The 18,389-nt window shown below is 36.1% G+C and overlaps 1 protein-coding gene and 1 long non-coding RNA gene across 2 annotated transcripts in view; both read right to left on the reverse strand.

Moving 5' to 3' along the window:
* Positions 1-3,683: 3,683 nt before the first annotated feature.
* LOC143710467 (uncharacterized) lies at positions 3,684-4,649 on the reverse strand. The gene is made up of 2 exons (XR_013194561.1): positions 4,511-4,649; positions 3,684-3,858 (listed from the first exon to the last, which is right to left on the reverse strand). It is a non-coding gene; the product is annotated as an uncharacterized LOC143710467 (long non-coding RNA).
* A 6,943-nt stretch (positions 4,650-11,592) lies between these two features.
* Positions 11,593-18,389, reverse strand: part of LOC143710408 (B-cell receptor CD22-like) — a 35,421-nt gene continuing 28,624 nt past the window's right edge. Inside the window, exon 16 of the mRNA XM_077201356.1 lies at positions 11,593-12,043. Coding sequence (XP_077057471.1) covers positions 12,020-12,043 — 24 coding nt within the window. The 3' untranslated portion in view covers positions 11,593-12,019. The remainder of the gene's footprint in view (positions 12,044-18,389) is intronic.

Genomic DNA, 18,389 nt, shown 5'->3' on the forward strand with positions numbered 1-18,389 from the left:
CGTGATGGCTGGGAACACATTAGAGTTAAACCTCTGTTAATTCCCAGTCTGACAGAAATAAAGTCAGTCTGGTCCGTAATAAGTGAAGCTGGTAATGCTGTTTGTGGAGTTGTTTAATCCTCCTCTGCTGAGATCTTCAGATTTAATGTCTTCTTTTCTCTTCAGTTGATTTCATCTAAGCCTGTGTCTGAAGTCAGTTGTACAGTGTAAAATCTAATTAGTTAGAATTACTTAAAAAAGCATGCAAACCGATTCCCTTAAAAAAAAAAAAGTAAAGTGAAATAGGAAGAGTATGTTTTACAGATAAATGCTTAGTTAGAAGTTGGGTCACCTTTTAAAAGTAGCCTATTTTTTACTGATCTTCATTTGAAACTAATTTACTGTGGTTTATTGTTGCCTCCATAGAAAGGAAATTACAATAATATAAATTAAGTTCAAATGCCCAACCAAATATAACACTGATCATCGTAATGGTGAGTTAAACCAATTAAATTAAAAATCAATTTATGAAGTCAGCTTATGTGATGTTCTCTCAATTTTTTTTTCAGTTGTATTGACAATTTAACATTCAAGATGACTTTGGGAAATTAGTGACTGCAACTAGAAAAAAGATAACTGCAGAAGTGGAGGAAATAAGTAAAAAAAGTCTAAGAACTACCCCACCTCAATTTTTGTTTCTTTGCTTGACAAAATGACACTCAATGTCATGTGTGAGTGCAGATTGACCTTTCCTCTTTGTCTTTGAAAAGCTAGCAGAGTTTAAGACTACATAACGCTAATAAAGGATTCAGTAAGCTTCACGGGAGCTCTTGTGTTATCAGTGAGCTGTTATCACTGTGTATCACTGTTGCAATTGCAATCAGTGTCCTCAAATCTAATCTGAAAATATTATTTTATTGCCCCAGTCACTGGACTGTGGAGTACCCAAGTCAGGACTATGGCCTGGATAAAGCAAACCAATATCTCGCTAGTAAAGTTTTGATAAAAGCTAGGGGTGTGACTAAAATATGACGAGATTTCCCGTCGAGTGAATGAATGAGCGTGAGCGTGAGATTACCATAGAATATTCCACAGCTACACTCATATTCGACTAAACTATCGTTTTGCTGTTTTATAAAAAAATAAAAACCCTTATAAAATAATGTAAAAGTCTGCTCTGCTCATCCAGCACGAGTTGCCGTTGTAATGCAGCACGAAACATAGTTCACTGATCGCGTGACGATGCCGGAGGATTCGTTGTGCAACATAGACTAAACGTCTGATAAATATCTTAACTTGTAGAATGCACACTCAGCACCGCAGCTATACACAGAGTACGCGCGACCACTAATTTGAAAGTGAAAGTAAAACACAAGCTCCCTGATGTGCATTGCGCACAAATTAGGCTGCATGCATACAATAGTCCGTCTCCCAATATCTTACCTATCTCTGGACTTTTTATTTGCCGCTATGGTCTCAGTTTGCACTTTGAATATTGAGAGTACTGTAATGTCTTAAGGACATTAGACAAGGGAGGCTCCGTTTCTGAACTTATAATCGGAACGCATGAACAACTGTAGAGACAAACACACCAGCCTCGTTTCTCTCTACCCGGCCTTTTCCGAACTCACCGCATTAACCCTATAACTGCCGGTGCAAAATAAAACAGCAATTTCAAAACAAATATAAAGAGTCTGTGTGCTAACTTTGATTATGATGGCACTTGCACTTATTGTTTGCACTTAATAAGACTTCAAGGAGTTCAGTCAAACCTTTTACAGTGCTTGTATATTGTTTTCTTTCAATGCATTTGATAATTCATACTCATAAAGTAGACCTGAAATGACATTCATTCACTGATCTGTATAATGACTGGATAGCTAATGACGTTCTAAACTGCCATCAGACAGTGAAGCCACCGGAAGTGTTCGAGCGGCCATCTTATATTTCCCTACCAGCAGAGGGCTCAAATGGCCGTTATACACATAGACGGTTATACATAGATTGGTAGCTCCGACGGCACTTTTAAGATGACCCGCTGGGCAGCATACAAGTGTAAAATGACGTTCACAAAAGGATGTAGAAAAACTGCCCACAGGTTGTAATTCAAGCCTTATAAGTAATCATTTATATGCACAATTGTCGCTATTCCCGTGTTGTTTTCTCTGAGGCAAGAGAAATGCTTAACCCCCCCACCCCCCGAAAAAAACCCGATAAAACAGTCAACATAAGAAACAAGCAATAATCACAATTAAGTGTCCAATAGCAACACCATTTGAAAGCTTCAAAAGAACTTCTTGCGGTGTTCGTTTAACCTTACTAACGCCTGTTTCACACGTGGCGCAGGTATCAGCACTCGCTTGTGCTTTCACTGCGTTTGCAGTGCGCAACTAATTTACGGCTGAACCACAAACACAACATTTATTCTTTATTTTTTATTTCAAATAACTATTTTTATTATCAGCGTCTTTTATAAAATAATATATAAAAAAGTTTCAGCATTGCGATTCTGTTTGTAGGCCTACACTCTTTCACAGACGTATTGACGTTTAAACTCAATACACTAAAAAGTATCTATTATTCAATGCATTACTTCTATAGATTTAACGTTATATATTAAGTTGCTCAAGCAAGTGGCAAAACATTTAAACATGCAGGCTTTAGGTCAAAATCGCAAACATGTTACTTGACTCGACTTAAAACATACAATTGACAAAAGCTCTATCATACCTTTTTTTTTGCATTTAAATCTTTTTTTACAAGAAATATTGTGGGCCACAATTTAAGAACTTGTTTTTCCACCCAAGGGATGAGTAGGCTACATCCATTATGTCTATGTTGAGTGTGTTTTCTTGCTTTAATTAGCCTACCCAGGGCTTAAAAGTTAAAAAGAAAATGACTGTGAAAAAAGCAGTGTAATATAATTATATTATACATTTATTTACCATAGTTTAATGTCAATCCGTGTTTGACCACGAACCATGTGCTGTCACGTTATTTCAGCGCGTGCAGCACAGCAAAACTAGAGTCGGTGCGGAAACGATCTCTGCACTGCTGTAGGCTACACCGCTCCTGGAACATATTGACGGACCGCACCCGCGTGCAGTGTGAAAGCTCTTACCTGTTAACATGGGTACGGGATAAAATACGCACTGCAAACGGATGAAACAGCAGAGCGGAGAGCCGCTTCTGAAGCGTGCCGTGTTGCGGCTGGTGTAAACGCATTGACAGTGTGGGTGCGATTAGCTCCGGTAGCCGCGTCGCAGCCGTAACCCGCCGCAGACGTGTGTAGTGTAAGTAAGGGGTGAAACAGTCGTTACATTAACCCATACAATTTGTATTATGCATGACATGTCTTGCTAACTAATCAAACACTTTATTTGAAGAGATATTTTAAGTAGTAACCCAGACAGCAAAAATGTATTTGGGCCAGATTTAGGCCAGGTCTTCATTAGCATTTGGCGCAGATCCGCTAAACGGACTTGGGCCGGGCTCATTCTTTCAAACGGCCCAATACCGGAACAGGTTGGAATTACGGATCAGAGACAGATCTGGGCCAGCGCTGACCAAGTACAGTTGTGGTGACATGTGGTGCAGATCTGGCCCAGATCCGTGACTCATATTTTACATCTGGGGCTCATCTGGCCCTGGTCTGTGATTCATATTTAGGCTATCAGACAATTAAGGCACAAACACCCAGACAATTTGAAATTTTCTAAAAACTTTTTTATTTTAAACTCATTTATTGCTCATTAGTTGGGTGTGACCGGGCACGGCGGCCACCCCCGCGGTCGCATGCCAGATTAAACCACCTGATGGTATACTGGTTTATCTCGGTGTCGGTGGCTTTGTCAGACATGCAATTCTTCCTCACTGCTCCTGTAAGACGTACAAAAAGCACACAAAGCAAAGAAACAAAGAGTTAATATTTGATTCAATATTCAAAGATTCTTTATTACACGACATTATAGTAAAATGCTTGCACAAATAAATAATAATAAATGTGACTAAAGTAGTGTGAAGTAGTATTAAGGTAAAAGAGTATCAAAACTCGAGAGCACGTAGAAGTAAATTTGAGAATTTGTACAATATAAATTCATACTTGTACATGAACATTTACACTCACAGCTCCAATGTGAAAATCTGTAAAATTAAAATATGAAGTTGAATGTTGAAAAATGCAAATACATATAACAAGTTTGTGTCTGTCATTGTATTTCTCTGAATGGGATTTTACACATTTGTGACTACTTGTCTGCAGCTTCAAATTCAGAATACAGGTTTGTGACTTTTGTCTGCGAGTGCAAATTTCAACATTCAACTTCAGGTTTTAATTTTACAGGTTTTCACATTGGAGATGTGAGTGTAAATGTTCACGTACAAGTATGCATATTTATTGTACAAGTTCTCAAATTCACATCTACGTTCTCTCGAGTGTTGATACTCTTTTACCTTTAGAGAGTAGTGAGTGAATGAGGAATGAGAGAGTGGTGATTAAGTAAAGTGAAGGGCATCTATATATAATACTTACGAGCCATAATGGCCTTGGTTGGTTATGATGTTTTTGGTATCTCTTCCACCACTGGAGGCCAGCATTCCCACCTGTGGAAACAAAAGACTAAATTAGTGAGAAGTAAAAGATTGATAAATGATAGAGAGGTATGGGCAACATATTCATAGACAGTATATTCTGATTTACAGGATAACAAAAGTAGATATCCATAAATCCAGCAGCTCGCGCGGATCCGGCCCACACCCGCCGGGCAGACTCAATTCAGTTGTGGCGCGTATGGTCTGCGCAGCTGTCCCGGATCGGCGCCGCACCCGCCGGACGGACTGTCACAGTCGAAGCTACAGACAAGTCTGGCGCAGAGTTGATGCAGATCTGCATATTGAGTGTGACTGCTGCGCGAATCTACTGATTCGAAAACGGACCTGGCACAGATGTAAATGCTGTCTGTTAACACATATAAAAGGAATTTTTCTTCAGTGACAAATCTTTCATTGTTTTATTTACACTTTAGATATAAAATTAAAAATTATATTTTAAGCGTATTTTAACGATGAGGTAAGCTTCTTCTCAAAGGACAAATCACAAAATAAAACACTTCATGCCAGCTGCTGTTAGCCTAACATACACTCTCCAAGCTCCTCTCCACAGTACCAAAGCAATTTTTAATAAAACAGGAAAAATTTCGGACTTTAAACAAATACCCATTTAAATGCTTATGATGTTTGCTTTGTAAGAATGTTCAGGGAGACTTTAGATTTAAAAACGGTGTCTCGTTAGGCAATGTTTTCTCAGTCAAATCATAAAATTTCCTATTGATTCAATAGAACGTGTGAGCTCACTACAATATGGCGGCGCGGTGGCTTCACTGTTTATGACGTCATGAGCTATACAGCCACCTATATAGATCAGTGCATGCATTAGAAAATTATTAGTTAAACATTGCACAATGCACCTGCATACTATTTTTGTCATTGAGCATTTCTGAAAAATTGTGCAAAAATCTCGTCTCGTTCTCCTGAACCCAATCTCGTCTCGTGAGATAAGCGTCTTGTCACACCCCTAATAAACGCACATGCACAGTCTATCATTGTCCCAACACTCGTTTTTATGTTTTAAAAAAAAGCAACTTACAACATAATAAGTGATCATGTGCCGTTTGCTAGTGCAGAGGTGCGTCTATCTGAAAAAGACTGGGGCATAAACTGGAAATATTCAATTTGCTGGCGTTATGTAACACTCCCAATTGCCAGTGTGGCTCTGAAACCCAAACATCCCAAAGATGTAAAGAAAAGATTGGTACGTCAGCAGCAGAGGCAAACACATAATTACAATATTCCAAACCTCTGACTGTGATTCAGCCAGGATCAAGCAAACAATGATCATAAACTTTATTATTTTAAATAAAACATCTTAACCTCTGTTCATTATCAATAAGAACATTTGCACACAAATGAAATAAATAATGTTAAACTGGTTTGTAAAATGATTTCACACTCAGTGTTGCTGGAAGTCAGTTGTAGTTTGTGTTTCTCTTTTTTCTGTTCTTGTTTCTCTGTCCTTCAGTGATTCTGCTTATCAGGTGTTCATCAGTGTCTCAATTCACTCACTTCTTTTCATTCACTCTGTCAAGTGGACTATATTAGTGATGTAATGTAGGGAATAGTGAATAAGGGTATTATATATATTAGGGTGCTTTTTGGAACACCGTCTCTGAGTGTCGATTTTGAGCACTGTTAATACATTGTGTTCTACAGTATATTACAGTTTTAATAGAAAAGGGTATGTTACTGTCAGAATTTTGACTTTTTTACAGCAAGGTTTCACAGTGTACACACAAAAACCCCAGTGTTAAAGGTACAATATGTAGGATTTTTCACCACCAGGGGTCGCTAACCTCTTACAATAACAAAGGCGTATTTTGTCGTCTGTCGCCATGGTTACTATGGCAGTACGAGCGGAAACCGGGGGTAACGCGGATATGACGCCACTGACTGGCGACTCCTCACCCCTGCTCACACGCCCCGTTTCCTTGGTTAAAATCGCAATTTTCTCACGATTTACAAATAGTTGGAAACATTTGGCATATTGTAAGTAATCAACTAAACAAAATATATAACATTGGCCTAGTGGTTTTTGGATATTTTACTGCAAAAATCCTGCATATTGTACCTTTAATACATATAAAATATTTATAAATGAAGAAAAAATTTGCATTACATGTAAATAACAAAGTTTTATCCTTTATTGTGTACATATATTGCACATACATGTTTCCATATAAATGTGAATGTATGTTCACACATCCCAGTCAACACGTTGATCTCAAAGTGATCTCTCCATATGACCAAAATGTGAGGAAAGTACTAAAAGTGTAACCGCACAGCACTCTCACTGTGTGCTCATATTATGGCCACAATGTGAGTCACCCCAGCTAGAAATGTTATTGGACATGGGCTCCAACATTACTCAGGCGTCAAATTTTGGTTGAAAAGGAAAATTGGGTTGAAGCCTACACATTTGGTAAAAAGGCCTTATTGAGTTTAACAGAGGTTTAGATATTGATGTTTTATTGAAATGAATAGTTTGGTTTGATGTCACCATTATGTTGATCTGTGTATGTTTTGATCAGCTGATCTCTTTAGGCAGGCATATTTGATATTAATTTCATATAATTGATTATAGTAAAATTTCTACAGCATGACATCTAAGTGTCTAAATAATGAAAGCTGTATAATAAAAAAAACTAAACATTTTTGACTACTTTATCACCAATACACTAAGAAACCTCAAGAATCAGCGAGTGAATCTTAAAACGGTGACATGCTTCATGCTGCAATGTATTCTGGGAAACACTGAGTTTTGTATGATGCACCGATAATGCATTGCGGCATGTTACCATTATTAAGATTCCCAGGCTGATTCTTGAGGTTTGTTTTTGTGTTAATGAAGAGTTTAGAAACTTATAGTACACCGATTAAATTATTAATATTAACTTTACCAGATTGTTTGCTTAAAATATTGCAGGATCTGATGCTGTAACATTCCTGCAAAATTTCATGATCTTGTAAATATTTTTTATCATCAACAAGTTGCCAATATACTTGTCATATTGGAATAAGAGCCTGTTGCCAGTCCATCTTCCTATGGCTGTTTCTGCTTGTACTCTTCCTCCTACAATTATTACCCGTTCAAAAAAAAAAAATATATATATATATATATTAGGGCTGGGCGATATATCGCATGGCATTGTTATGCGCATCTCGTCAGTAAAGCCGGTTCCTTGATTAGTAGTAAATCACCTTCACCTGCTTTCAGATGGAAGATATGATGCAGATATGAGTGTTAAATTAACACTCAAGAGTGTTAAAGTTAATGAGATAATTAAGTGATTAATTTAGTGATGATTGAGCATTATTGAAGACACCTGATGTTAACAAGCAGAATCACTGAAGGAGAAAATCACAAATTGTAAGCCACCGTTATGGCGATAAGTGTTTGCTTTAGTTGGACTCTTGACCCTTATACACTCAAAAAAATAAGCTGTTGAATGAACTTAATTAAATTAAGGAAAGCTTTTCCACGAAAATGAATTAGAATTTTCTAACAAAATCTAATTTGTTTGAAATTAGTGATGGGATTTATGGCTCTTTGAGGGGATCCGGATCTTGGCGATCCGTTCAAAAGAACGGCTCTTTGGCTCTTTTTAAATATTTAGTCAGTTTTAAGAAGCCAGCTTGGGGGCATCTCAGTTTATCCTGGAAATAATCACTGAGAGGAATGATGAGGTGAGATTTGTAGTCAAATAATTAAAACTCAGATATCACACACCATCTGAGTTTGAATTATTCTGAAATATTATTACCTCATTTGTCATGTGTGGACTATATTCCATAGGGTTGCACAACATCCCTCTGCTTAGAAAGTGACATCACTATTTTGGATTTACCTTTAGTACAAAGTGTGTGTATGTGTAAAGCGCGCGCTGACTTATGTTATTCATACAATACCTACTCACAAATAAACATCAAAAACAAAGCCGGCTGCAATGAATTTCTGTGCAAAACAGCTTTTACTACAAACACTAACACTTCCACACAAGAACATTGTTATCACACAAGAGGATAACGTAGGTATTTTTTTTCCACTGGAGTAGGCCTACTCACGTAAAGGATGCGCGCGTGCGCGTGCACAACTACTATCATCATGCTGTTAGGCAGTAGCAGCCCTGCGCTGGGTGCGCCCCTTCCCCTATAACTGAGGAGCTAATTTGTGTGCATCTGTGTGAAACACGCATAGGAAAAAAAGAACGACAGAAAGAACAGCTCCCCTCCAGCCGCGACTCGGCTCCCATCGTTCATGTTTATGAGCCGTTCAAAAGAATCGGTTCGTTCGCGAACGTCACAACTCTATTTGAAATTATTTGTTGTAATCTTGTTGTATGAATTTAAAGTAATTTAGTCAATCCTGCTAGATGAAGTTTTGTCAGGTTGACTATAATTAATTTTTGCCCTGCCTAAAATCACCAACATTATAATTTTCAGCTAATTTGATTCTACAGTTATTTCCAATGATAGGAGCTACTAGTGTTCAGTTTAATTAAAACCACTTTTTTACAGAGTAATATTGAATATTACATATGCAGGTTTGCAAATGAGGTTTAGTGCTTATGTGGAATATATTGAAGGCCCACAGCCCTAAACTAAACACAGTCACCACTCTTCTGCATAATGGTAACCAGAAAATTCAAAAAAAATTACAGAAAGTCTTCTAAGTTTCTAACATTACTGAATATTAAACATTAACATTAACTTACAACATTTTTCCATTTACAGAAAAACACATCAAATAACACTTTAATCCCTAAATTTACCCTCCTAATGCAGTCTCTTGCAAAGCATGCTGGGAACTACAGATCCACTGCCCAGTTAGTTGTCAACAAAAATGATTAATGTAGTTTTCTCACAAATTAATTAAGTAAACTTCAGTTTTAAATATATTAGGTTGATTGAACACAATTAAATTAAGTTGTGACAAAATATTAAACAATTGTGTTACTCTTGCTTATTTTAATTAATTAAATTTAACAAGAGGCAAAAGTTAACTTTTTGAGTGTACTTTCACTTTAAATTTTGTTTGTCTGCTGTTATTAATTTATAACAGTCAAATGAACTAAGAAAAGTGTGATCTGATAGTGTTGGTTATGTTTTGGCATAAGCATGCTGTGAGCTGAAAAATGAAACTTATTGAGATAGTCTGGTTTAACTTGCTAGCATTTTATTAGTATAATCCATACTAATTATTAGTATTTTTCTTATAATCCAAAATATTTAATAAACATTGTTCTGATGAAACAGTTTCAAGTGACTTTATTAAGAAACACAGACATCAATAATCAGCCTGTGTATCTCAACAATGGTGACAATAATAATGCATGTTGCGGTGGCTGCCGCCAATCACAACTCATTAATGGCTCCCATCATGCATTGCGGTATGAATAAATTATGATCTGAATTGTCTATGTAATTTACTTTTCCTAATTGAATATTCTGCTCGTCACCATTGTTGAGATGCATTGACTGAATCTTGAGGTCTACGTGTGCATAAAAAATCCTTTGTATTATATCCAAAATGCTGGATATTTATGCAGAATCACAGTCATGCTGTAACCAACAGCATAAATCACAAACATAAAAATCAAATGATGATTGCCATAATATAACCAACACCTTTAGATCACTTTTATCTTTGTTCATCTGGCAGTTATAACTGTAGATATATATTTTGACATGCACACTTCATTTTTCTGTTGACAAGACAGACAGCGGCTGTGCCGTTTTCTGTTTCACACACACATAGCAGGGGATAATATGATGAAGAAGCCCAGCAAATGTTACTAATTTGGGATTAATTTATTCCATCTTTGCCCAAATCCACAACACTATAATTTATCTAGTAGATAATAACTGTCATAATACCCACATTAAGACCACAGCTTACCTTATAACTGTATTTCCCAATGGTCACCGTAGAAAAATGCTGTGGGAAAATAGAGAACGCTGTTAGAGTAACTAAGAAAAGCATTAAGCAAAGCTAAAGTAAAATTTTTGATGGTGTAGCTAACATGACATCTCACAGTTATCAACTTAATACAGTTAACACTACAACCAACCTCTGTTCATTCAAATTTGCATCCTCAACGCGAGTCTGCTCCAGTTAAGTTACAAATACATGACAACAGAAGAACCTACAACTAACACTAATTTGGTTCATAACATGCACTATCATGTACAAAATATTCATCAAATTGACAAAGTTTGACATTTAAACACTTACCGCTGAATCCATGGAATGAGACCAAGGAGGAGATCAGTGAGCTCAGATTACGCAGTTGCAGCGTGAAATAGACGGAATTCACAGTAGTTTCTTGTAATAGCCCCGTCTGCATTATTTTCACAGTTAAATTCTAAATACGGTATTATATTGTGAAATAACACAGTTAAAGCCTGTGAAGTGGTAATAATGTAAATTACTGTGAAATATTATGTGAAATCTTGGAAATATTATACAGTGTAGTTGTTGTGCACTTTGACATCACATTGTGGCCATAGAATGAGCACACAGTGAGTATGCTGTGAGGATACACAATTATCTCACTGTGAACTTGATTGTGACCGTATCATGAGTATCCTGAGAGCTCATGGTGAGATCACTGTTAGATAAAATTGTTGACTGGGATGTCTATGCTGTTTATGTTCACTGATCAATATTTATATGTGAATAAAAGCCTAAAATAAATCTGTTCATCATAAAGCGATCGAGTCTCTTCAGAAAAGTTGGACTAAACAGCTCAAATGATATGAATGAATGAATGAATAAGGCATTTATATAGTGCTTTCATATGTACTACTGTAGGCCTACACCCAAAGTGTTTTTCAATTGCATAGATGTCAATGGAGGGACAGAAATCTCTCAGATTTCATTAAAAAGATATTCATTGGTGTTTCGAAGATCAACAAAAGTCTAAGGGTTTGGAACAATATGAGGTTGAGTTATTATGACATAATTTAAATTTTTGGATAAACTTACCCTTTAACAGCATAAGGTTAATAATCAAGTTTATTGAAGCACTGGCTTTAGTTATAAAAACATGAAGAGGAAACTCTTCATAAAATACTTAATACAACATAATACATAAAGATGCAATCCAATACTGATAAGAAGTATATTTCTGGTTTCTAAGCTTTAGCCTAAAAACTGATGACCAAAAATGCTGGGAGGGGAAAAAACATAAAATGGACAAGAAAATCGATGTGAATGCAAAATTACACTCCAAAAAAGAAGAAAAAAAAGAAACATATATACATTACATCAGTCCAGCACATAATAACGGTTATTCTCTTGCAAAGGCTCAAAGAGAACAAATGAGGGTTAAATAAATCTCTTTAGTGACTCATCACTGATGATCCCTGTCAATCATGTGTGGCTCCGCCCAGAGAGCTCAGGATTGGTTAATTTGTGCACAGCCTCTTACTGCAGTATCTTCTTGTTGATCTGAAAAAAACAAAAAGATAAAGAAAGACTGACTGAAATTCATCAACAACATTGATTGTACTGCATGTATCAGAAGATTATTATGGAGGAAGCTGAAAGCCACAATTAGCAGTGTTAGGTTCTGCTAGACATCTACAGAAGCTCTTATTGAGTATTAACAGAGGTTTAGATGTTGATGTTGATGGAAATTATAGTTTTGTTTAAACTGTTTGTTTTGTATAGTTGTGTTTGCTTTAGTTGGTCTCTTGACTAAACTAAGTATAATACAATATATATATATATATATATATATATATAGTAAATTATGCAACAGCGTTTAACAAAATATATTATTAGTTGCTAAGAAAGCAAAAATTCATTTCATCCATTTCAATCCATTATCATTTAGTGTAGTATGTCTCAAATGTTTAAGTAGTGTAGAATGTCATCCCTGATTAAAAGTTGGGTATTGTTAATGGTAATCTTATTTTGTTTTACTGTCAGCATTAAGATCCAGATCAGATGTTCTGATTTTAGAATTTTAAAATAAGATTTTGTACAGATTATTTATTATTTTCAATAAAACATTAACATCTAAACCTCAGTTAAGTAAGCAATAAGGTAAGAGAGGCTGTGTTGTATCGTGAATAAGTAACGTCTGAAGGGCGTTGTGCTTGCAACCCCTTAAGCCGTTACTTATTCACGAAACAGCACTTGCCTCGAGTACCTTATTGCTTTTATAAAACGGTTACCACACAATATTAAAGAAAAAAAAATGTATTAGTGGAAATTTCATGAAGTTAAATCAATAAAAGCATTCCTTCCGCTAGAAAAAAAATAGTCCCTGACCGTGAAAAACAACGTTCTAATATGTAATATGCATGAAAGCTCAAATAAAAACAACAAACCGTTCTCAAACTTTGTCTCATTCTTTTTATTTTTTTACAACACAATATTTCTGAAAGTTCCTCAAACAAATATAGGCATAGCTTATCTCTCAGCATGAGAAAACGTTAATTTTTTTGTTTATTCCGTTATTTTCTCTCTGCACTAAACTAAATATTCACATAGCCTATAAATTAAAACACAAGGGCACATATTTTGATAGATAACAGTTAGTTCTTTAATCTATTTTATTGATGTTATTAATTTAGTTGCTAAAATGCTGCCTAACAAAAGATACTTTTTTATTGTTGTTTATTTAAATTTATTTGAACATCTCCGTTTATTGTGCACGCATTAAATAGTTGTCTCATTTCAATCGGCTCCACTGTGGTGATATTTAACGCGGTTCTCTTTAGTTGGGGCTCAGCACTGTCAGCAGTGTTTTCTGTTGCAGCAGGTTTGTCGCTCCAGTTCTTTCTTTGTTTTAAGTTTGGCCTCCAGTAGCTCTGTAGTGAACTTTCACACTTATGTCCACTCACAGACATAATTTCCCTCGATTCGAGACCAGCATCGGACAATCTCTGCACCATGGTGCTGCGAAGGCAGTGGTTTGTGTAAACCTTGGAGGTGCCTGCTGCTTTACAAATTCTCTGAAGCATTGTTGTGAGGTAGTTCACACTCATAGGCTCTCTTGTGTACCCGCAACAGCACAGCAATGTGGGGCCCAAATGGGTTTGACCTGGGCTATCTAAATGGGACCCAGACAGTTTTGTCCTCAGATTCCATGTAGGCCTCAAATGAACACTGCTCAGTGTGCACACTACAGGCTGTTAAATGTAACACTGATCAGTGTTGGAGTTAATGGGATAATTAGGTGATTGAATAATGATTGAGCATTATTGATGAACACCCACTGTTAACAAGCAGAATCACTGAAGGAAAGAAAAACACAAGAACTACTTCCAGCCACAGCCTTAGATGAAATCAACTGAAGATAAAATACATTAAATCTCTCAAGATCTGATTAAACAACTCCACAAACAGCATTACCAGCTTCACTTATTACTAACCAGACTGACTTTATTTGATTTCCGTTTTAATTAAATCAATAGTTGTATTTTAAAGTCACAATGATGGTGGCTAGTGTTTGCTTTAGTTGGACTCTTGACCCTTGACTATTTAGTATAACATTTTCTCCAGCTGCTATAATTGTGTGTTTATAAAGCACAATTGTTGTAGCGAAAAAAAGCATGAGAAAATGAGATCAGGTGATGTTGGCTGTTTATTGATTATGATGATGATGATGTCATCATGTAATAACCTGAAACTCTGATCTTATTCCGTGTCTAATGTGTTGATGTAAAGGATATAGGATTTGTGGTTTTAATAATATATTTTTCATAATAGAAGTCATTTGATTCAACAGCATATCTAATAGTGTTGTTTATCAAATAATATACTTGGTTTTTAAAAACTATTTAGTGCACAAAAACCTTTCATCTATTGCTTTACTTAGACGCACACAGATATCAAGAAACATCATATGAATCTCAACAATGGTGACAATCATACAAACTATCCAGTTAATCAGATCACCCCTGAGCATAAAACAAGCTACAAAAAATCCGGCTGCATAATTTATTAATGCAGCAATGCATGCTGGGAGATATGGGAGAGTTTTGATTGGTGGTACCCAGCATGCACTGCAGCATGAAACATTTCATTAATTGTCCCCATTGTTGAGAGTCATACACTGATTTTTGATGGCTAAGTAATAATGTAAATGAACAACTAAATGTTTTTAAAATCCTTTATATTATGTGATACAGAACATTGCTCTCATGCTGTAAAATTAAAGGGCTTCAATTATAAAACAACACTAAAAACACAAATCATCAAAAATCAGTCAACATTACCTAATCTAATTTTCTCTATGCTTTCTTGCCACAACAAATGTGCTTTATAAACACACAATTAAAGCAGCCAGAGAAAATGTTATAATAAATAGTCAAGGGTCAAGAGTCCAACTATAGCAAACACTAACCACCATCATGTTGACTTTAAAATACAACTATTGATTTAATTAAAACAGATATCAAATAAAGTCCGTCTGGTTAGTAATAAAGGCGGGCATACACTGTGCGATGTCTGTGCGATTTCAGCAAGGTATCTACTCACACTGAACGAGTAGATCGCATGCGATATAAAGCCAAAGCTCAGGATTTATGTGCTCACACTATACGGTCCGAACGTCGAGCTGCGACTTGACTGCTCACACTATACGTGTGAAATATGTGCGATAAACCCCCGTGCTGGGTTGGTAGACGATATCATGTATCAAGAGATATTGTCAAAACAAGCATCAGTTATCAATATCAAGATGATTTAGCACTTCCAATTTATGTATTAAATTATTATTAGTATTATTGTATTAGGGAAGGCTAATTTTATTATTAAATTGATCTGCTATTATAATTAATTTGCCACGCAATAATTTCACAGCACATCGCCGCAATGCGCTGAGGATAATAAAATATTACATAGAAGCTTACTCCTCGAGGAATAATAATAATATAATTAGTGATCGACCGATGTATCGGTTTACCGATATTTTTCCCGATATTTAAGCATTTTCCCATAATCGGGAATCGGTTTTGTAATATCGGATTTTCCGATAAACGGCGCCATCTTGTGGCCGTTTTGAGAATTCCGCCATTGCAGCCCGCGTCTGAGGAGATCAGTCAATAACAACTCTGTGCACAGGTAAAGTATATGTTCTACTTGCTTTGCTTTAATTATTCAACTTTATTTAACATAACAGACATGCATGCAGAAATGAGATTTGAGACATAAATGCCTGATATAGTTTATTTATGCAGCTTGGTTCTAAAAAATTGAGACGAACTCATTGAGCCGCGTAGCGTAATCCGTCATGTCATTCCCCAATAAAGATGTAACTTTACATTAATTAAATAAAACAGACATGAATGAGTGCATGTTGAAAATAAAAGCGCTGAATTTAATTCTCTATCTGTTGTATTTGCTCACCATTAGTCTCGAAAAAAAAGTTTGTTCATATTGCTGAGCACTCACTGGGTTGATGATCAGGAATGCTCAAGCACGGCCACTGAATGAAACTTTTGACAAGATTATCTTGTTTAAACACCCTAGATTATATTATCATTTACTACATAGCAATTATTTCGCTAATACACATCTAAATATACCGCTTTGTGGAAATTAATTATTTATTATCTGCACGCGCGATCGCGGTTGAGTAACGTATAGCCTAATGTTAGTTATGTGTAAATGCATAGATAAACAGCACTTTGTCATAAAGCATTTCATGATCTAGACCGACAAAAATATTAATAATAATTAATAACATACTAGTTGGAAAATGCAATGATGTATATGCTGTTTTGTTTGTTACTTTACTGATGTTATAGGCTATTCCAGGTAATATTATGCAGTGAATTATTCCTCACTCTTAGTTTAAACCTATTAAACGGCACATAAACCTTCTATAACTGTTTAAAATGAATTACATTTCTGCAAAGGTGATATGACTCCCCTGTCAATTATTTTTTCCATATGAAAACATTAGACTTTTAACATTTATTTTGCCTATTGTTAACATTGTTGCTGCTGATGCTTATAAATGATATGTATAATTTAGATATAAATTATATAATGTAATAATATAAATGTTTTTATTGTAATTTGATTAGTTTACCATTTATGAAAACAAATAAACATACCCCCCCCCCCCCCCCCCCAAAATAAAATGGTTTGTTCAGTTCATTTGTGTTGTAATAATTGTGCCAAAAACAGAAGTATAACAGTAAATAAATATCGGTTCTGCATATCGGTTATCGGGCACATACACATGCAAATAATCTGTATCGGTATCGGTTATAAAAAATCAATATCGGTCGATCACTAAATATAATTATATGCCTATAATTCATTATAATCGACCTAAATGTTTTAGACAATTTTCAATGAGGATCCTCGTTGAAAATTGTCTAAAACATTTAGATCGATTAGGCTACAATGAATTATAGGCATACAATTATATTAACAGTCTATAATATGTCTGAACACTGCAATAATTAGTCATCAATGAAAATTAAAAACAGGTTTATTTCAAAAACATTGTTTAACAAATTAATAAAAGAGGCACGGTGCTACATCGCAGCTTGGAAGACGTGGGTAATAACTGGACAACTGGAGGTAAGCAACAGTAATTTGAGGTAAGCAACAGTAATTTGTAGCTAGTTTGAACTACAGAACTTAAAGAGTTCCCTCTTTTCGTTTTTTTTTTCTGCAGATTGAAATGGTTAAACTCTGTTTTCGCGCAGGCGCAGTAGGGAAAAACACTGAGTTTAGGGCAATCGGTTCGTGGCTCTGCTTCAACTGTGCGATATAGTCACGAGGAGCGACCAAAATTTCTGACATGCCAGAAATTCATCCGACCATCCGATTGCCGATCGGGAGAGGTTAATCGCCTCTCGTTTCCCCTTGTATACTGCACGAACACTGCACGACAAACGACGCACGACAAATCTGAAAATCGGCCCGACCCGAAAAAAAGTCGCACGAGTCAGAATTCGGCTCAAAATCGGACGAAATTCGCACAGTGTATGCCTGCCTTTAGTGAAGCTGGTAATGCTGTTTGTGGAGTTCTTTAATCAGATCTTGGGCGATTTAATGTATTTTATCTTCAGCTGATTTCATCTAAGGCTGTGGCTGGAAGTAATTCTTGTGTTTTTCTTTCCTTCAATGATTCTGCTTGTTAACAGCGGGTGTTCATCAATAATGCTCAATCATTATTCAATTACTTATTTATCTCATTAACTCCAACACGGATTCAGTGTTACATTTAACAGCCTGTAGTGTGCACACTAAGCAGTGTTCATTTCATCTGGGCAAACCCATGTGAGGCCTACATGGAAACTGAGGACAAAACTGTCTGGGTCCCAGTTAGAACGCCCAGGTCAAACCCATTTGGGCCCCACATGGCTGTGCTGGCTGGGAGTCAAAAACGAGAAAAAACTTTAACACAACAAGATTTAACACAAATTATAAATAGCTAATATGAACGTACTTCTCTAGAGAGGCAACAGGACAAAGTGGGTTCCCAGTTTGTTGGAACATGAAGCCACGCCTGCTCTCCTTATTTCTGTCATGTGGGTCCTTATGGTTTTTTGTGTCTTAATTGAAGCTCATTGTGACATGCTTTAGACCATTTTCGTTTGTTAAAATGCGGAATGAGTCTGGAATGAGTTCTCGGTTCCCCTCTTTTCCTCTACGTCCGAAGTGTAACTGCACGTCAAACCAGACTTTGTTTACGAGTCCTTCAGGTGTTTTAGGATTAAGGGCATCGGACAGTTTTATGGTGCTGAAATCTTTAGTAGAAATCGGTGTGTGATGCTCCGTTTTATCACGACCCTCTCTTCTCATTGTCTTTACGACTCCA

The sequence above is a fragment of the Siphateles boraxobius genome, unplaced genomic scaffold (genome assembly GCF_051911475.1).
Source record: "Siphateles boraxobius isolate OS27281-9 unplaced genomic scaffold, OSU_SipBor_1 47, whole genome shotgun sequence".
In the NCBI taxonomy this organism is placed as follows: domain Eukaryota; kingdom Metazoa; phylum Chordata; class Actinopteri; order Cypriniformes; family Leuciscidae; genus Siphateles; species Siphateles boraxobius.